Raw genomic sequence first — 4,327 nt, 5'->3', positions numbered from 1 at the left:
CAGTTTGGGAAGGGGGTCTTACCTGAGTCTCTGCTGATCTATGCCCATCCCTCCAGGCACCTCACTGAAGATGGGGACACAAGTCCCTGCAGTGGCACCATCAGGAATGTCCCACGTAGAACAGAAACCAGTCTCATCCATAGCTGCACCCCAGCCTCGGCAGCCCCGCCCTAGCCTATCTGCAGCTCCTGGCCCCCAGCAGCATGGAGAGCCATTTGTGGTACCCCCTAGCACAGAGGAGGTGCTGGGGGCTGTGCCCTGCAGCAGCGAGACATGCAATCTGCGTGGGGACTGTGCCATCGAGGCTGGCCAAGTAACGTGCCGCTGCACCCTGGGCTATCGTGGTGTTTACTGCGAGGAGGCTGAGGTGCAGCCCCTTGCAGGACCCATTGCCCTGGGGGTGGCCCTGCTCCTCCTGCTTGCTGCTGCTGCTGTGGGGGCCCTGGCCTACATGCGGAGGTGGGACAGGCGGAGGAGGTGAGCCCTGGAGCTGAGCTATGCCACATACAACTGGGAATAGGGATGGACAAGGTCTCCTTGCCCAGGGGCAGTGTGGAGTCCTGATGTACTCCTGGGTTATATGGAAAGCTCCAATCACCCCAGCAGGCCATTACCAGGGTTTGTGGCAGGACTCTGGGATCTGCCCCATCTCTAGGAGTTGACCACGCCATTCTTGGTGTACATTTTTCCCTCTCCAGGACCTCAAGCACTGCTTCCACTCGGGTGCTGACCTTGTACCACCGTGAAAGTGATCCGGAGGAGGAAGAGGAGGAAGACCCTCCCCCCAAGAGTGATACATTTGTGAATGAAGCTTATGAAGGGAAAGAGGTGAGTAGCATCTGCAGCAGGCCCTGCTAGGGACCCTTCTGCCACCCTGCAGTGCCCCAGGGCTTGGTGCTGGCATACTCCCCACTCCAGAAGCAAGCTTTGCCCTTCTGCTGAAGGAAAGGGGCAAGGCCAGAGCTGCCTAGACTCTGACAGGACTGTCCCACCCTACCTGTGGCTGGACCCCCTGTGCTAAGGTGGGGGGTGGCTTAGAGAGGCTGGGTCAGACTTGCCCCTGATATACCCATCTGTGATTTCTGCAGGAGCTGCCACCCTACTGAGGAAAGGACCATCCCACATCAACACTATGTTTTCATAAAGGAGCGTTGTGCAGCATCTCTTGTGCCATTGTGGTTCGTGTGTGGGCTGGGGAGGGGAGGTGGGTTTGCTCTTTCTAGATGTCTAAGAGCTAGGGAACATAAGACTCCTTCAAAAAGTGCTTGGAAGGTTTATCAGGAAATTTCCCATCCCAATACATTCTCTGAGACTCTCCATTGAGTATTGTCCCTCTGCAGCAAGGCTTAGCTTGCTGAACAGAGTGCTTTGGGCTCAGCTGGTATAAGAATCTATCCAATTAACTCTGCAAGGAGCCTGGCTTATCTCTTACCTTTTTACACAGGAGGCTGAGAAAGATTTTATAGTGCAGTTCTGACCTTCTGAGTGTCCCTTACAAACCAGCGAGACCAGTTTTACCATCTCACACCAAGCTAATTTGGAAAGGGGAAATAAATGTTATTTTTTTCTCTCTGATCTTCCCCCCACCCTCCCCACTCTGCCCTGAAGTGGCTGTGCTCCGGGAAGGAGAAATCTCGACCATGGAGCAAAAGTCCTTCGGGAAAGTGCTATAAAAGCTAGCTGTGCCCTTTTTACAGACCTTTCCTTTTGCTTCAGGCAAAAAACAGGGAAGTTGGGTGAGCTGTGCCCACTGGCTCTCAGCCCAACCTGCCTGGCAGAAAGCCCAAAACCATCCCACAGCACAAATCCATTGCTTTGCATTTATTTTGCTGCTCACACAGTCCTGAGCTGAGCAGATACATAAGGCAAGTGGTCCCCTCCCCTATTGCCTCTGAAGTTTACACACTTCTGACCTGTATGTTGCCTACATGGGAACATAAAAACTGTCTCTGCCCAAGCTGCTGAGAATCGTACAGGAAGATGAGGTAAAAGCAGTATGGAGGAACTGGAGCCGCCTCTGGTTGTCAATCCAGCATGGCTTTGGCACAGTTCTAGATCCTGGAGCACAGCAAGCTTTTGAGGAAGTTGCAAATATTCAAAACAGGTCCTTGGTCTTGTTTCCAGCCTGTTCAGAGGGGTCACAGGAAAAGGGCATGGCTTGTAGAGGCAGGGGCCAGCGCTGCTCTTGATGCCAGGGAAATGACTGCTGTCCCAGTGCTGGGGCTACAAGTCAGAGTCACAAGGTGGGCTGCTCTCCCAGTGATGCCCATCTTGCTCACCCTCCAGCAGGTCCCAGGGATTGCTGTAAGCTCTATTGGAGCACGACCCATCCTCTGTCACAGGAGTGGGGGGCAATTTGGGGGCCCTGCGCTCCTTGCAGCAGTGATGGAAGCTGAGGGTGAGGGCCAGCCCACCCAGGATCTCCATACAGCTTCCCAAGTAGCTCAGTACCAAGCTGTAGCCTACACTCAGTGTGCTGCCAGGCGGAGCAGGCAGTGCCCAGAGCTGCTGGGTGTACCAGGAGCTGGGCACGAGGCTCATCAGCCCAGAGAGGAGCAGCACCAGCCCTGCCACACCAGCCACGAGGTGCCGGGGCTCTGGCTGCCAGCAGCGAACACCCAGGGAAGCCACCAAAAAGCCCACCAGAGTGACAACCAGAGAGGAGGGCATCAGCCCTTGGGCAACCCGCACGGGCACCTGATCAAAGTAGCCCAGCTTGTCAGCCTGCCTGCAGAGCCGGTCATGGGTACTCTGCCGCTCTCTACATATGTCCCAGATGCCCTGATCCCAGACGACGTCCGTGGGCTGGTCAGGTATGAGGCTCACCTGCCTCCAACTGGGTGCCAACGTGCCCGTGAGTGTCAGCAGGAGCCCGCAGGGGCACAGCACCAGCCCCACGATCATCTTCGTCGGCGTCCGCATGCTGGGGATACCAGGTGAAGAGGGCTCCACAGGGTACCCACTTGCCCTAGGACCGCGGGAGCTCAGGGGCTCGCTAGACAGCAGCTGTGGCACCGGTACAGGCAGGACGCGGGGTCCCGCGGCAGACCCGCGGAGCCGCCTCAGCCCGGCTCGGGCCGTGGGGAGGTGCGGACAGGAGGCGGTGCTGGCAGGCGGAGCCCGGCCCGGGCAAGGCTGGCCGGCGTCTGCCGCGAGGACAGCGTCTTCCAGGGGCTTGAGCCCGTGGAGAGCGCCAGAGGTGCGACCCCCGCTGTTCCCTCGCTGGTGGCGGGATGGGGGCCATGTCCAGGCTGCTGGGGCGGCACAGGTCCCTGTTACTACTCCCCTCATTAACTGCATGCGAGCTTATTTTGCTATCAAATTAACTAATAAATGAAAATAATTAAGATGAAGTGCTGGCAGATCTCATTTGGTAACTGGCCCAAGAGACCTCCCCAGTCTTCCTGTCCTTCAGGGAGAGCTCCTAAGCTTGGCCCTGCTCCTCCCGTCCCAGGCTGCCCTCAGAGGGCACCCGCAGATGCAGCAGCCTGGCTCTCGGCGGGAAGACTCTCTGGGATTGGTACGGGAAATCACCACATTTGAGACCCCCAGCGTGGGATTTTGAGCCCCAAAAAGCACTCGTCTTGGGCCTCACCAAGTTTCCCTGAATTTCTGCCAGTCACACTGAGCCCAGGAGAGGGCAGCATCCTCCGTGGATCAATTTGGGATGAGCAACGCCGGCTGAGCTGGAAGGCTGGCTGCCTGTGTGTCTCACGGCATCTTTGCACTGCTGGTTCCTGGAGGATAGTCTGGAGGAAGCAGCTCCCGGTTTCTTCCCACACTCCTCCATCTCACAGCTATTTCCCTAAGCCCTGAAGCCCTTCAGTTCTCTGGGTGCCAGATCATTTTGAGGAGGGATTTTGAAGTTGTTGAACACTGGATCTTAGTCTAGCTGGAAGGCAGGGGTGGGTTAGATTCAGCAAAAGGCTCGTCCCCAGCCACTTCTGCAGAGCAGCCAGATCAGCATAGCTCTGGAACAGGAGCACCTGGCTTTGTTGTACACAGCCAGTAGCTTGCTAAAACTTAGCACTCCTCATCTGGGAAACTAAGCTAGGGGTTACTGATTCCTTTCCTGTACAACAAACTTCTGTAACTTTTACCCTACTCTAGCCACTGACTCTGTGCCAAGACACTCACTACTGCCCTGGGAGCTGTGCATCCAACCAACACACCAAATGCTGCTGGCCTCATGTGTTTCCCAAGTCTGCCTTCTGCCATGGGATCCCTGCACAGGAACAGATGCTTCAATCCTGAAACCCTATAGTCATGACTCTCATGAGACTGTATCTGGACACCTTTCCATCGGGACACCAAGTGGAGGATGGCT

General features: G+C 56.3%; 1 protein-coding gene across 1 annotated transcript; it reads right to left on the bottom strand.

The window, feature by feature from the left end:
• Window positions 1-2,223: 2,223 nt before the first annotated feature.
• CLDN23 (claudin 23) lies at window positions 2,224-2,922 on the bottom strand. Its single transcript, XM_062493743.1, has one exon. The coding sequence runs from the start codon at window positions 2,920-2,922 to the stop codon at window positions 2,224-2,226; it is 699 nt and encodes a 232-aa protein (XP_062349727.1).
• Window positions 2,923-4,327: the final 1,405 nt, after the last annotated feature.

The sequence above is a fragment of the Cinclus cinclus genome, chromosome 5 (genome assembly GCF_963662255.1).
Source record: "Cinclus cinclus chromosome 5, bCinCin1.1, whole genome shotgun sequence".
Lineage (NCBI taxonomy): Eukaryota > Metazoa > Chordata > Aves > Passeriformes > Cinclidae > Cinclus > Cinclus cinclus.
This window is presented reverse-complemented; position numbering and strand designations above follow the sequence as displayed.

Coding starts and splice junctions, on each gene's coding strand:
- CLDN23 (XM_062493743.1), bottom strand. CDS start 2,922: ATGCGGACGCCGACGAAGATGATCGTGGGGCTGGTGCTGTGCCCCTGC.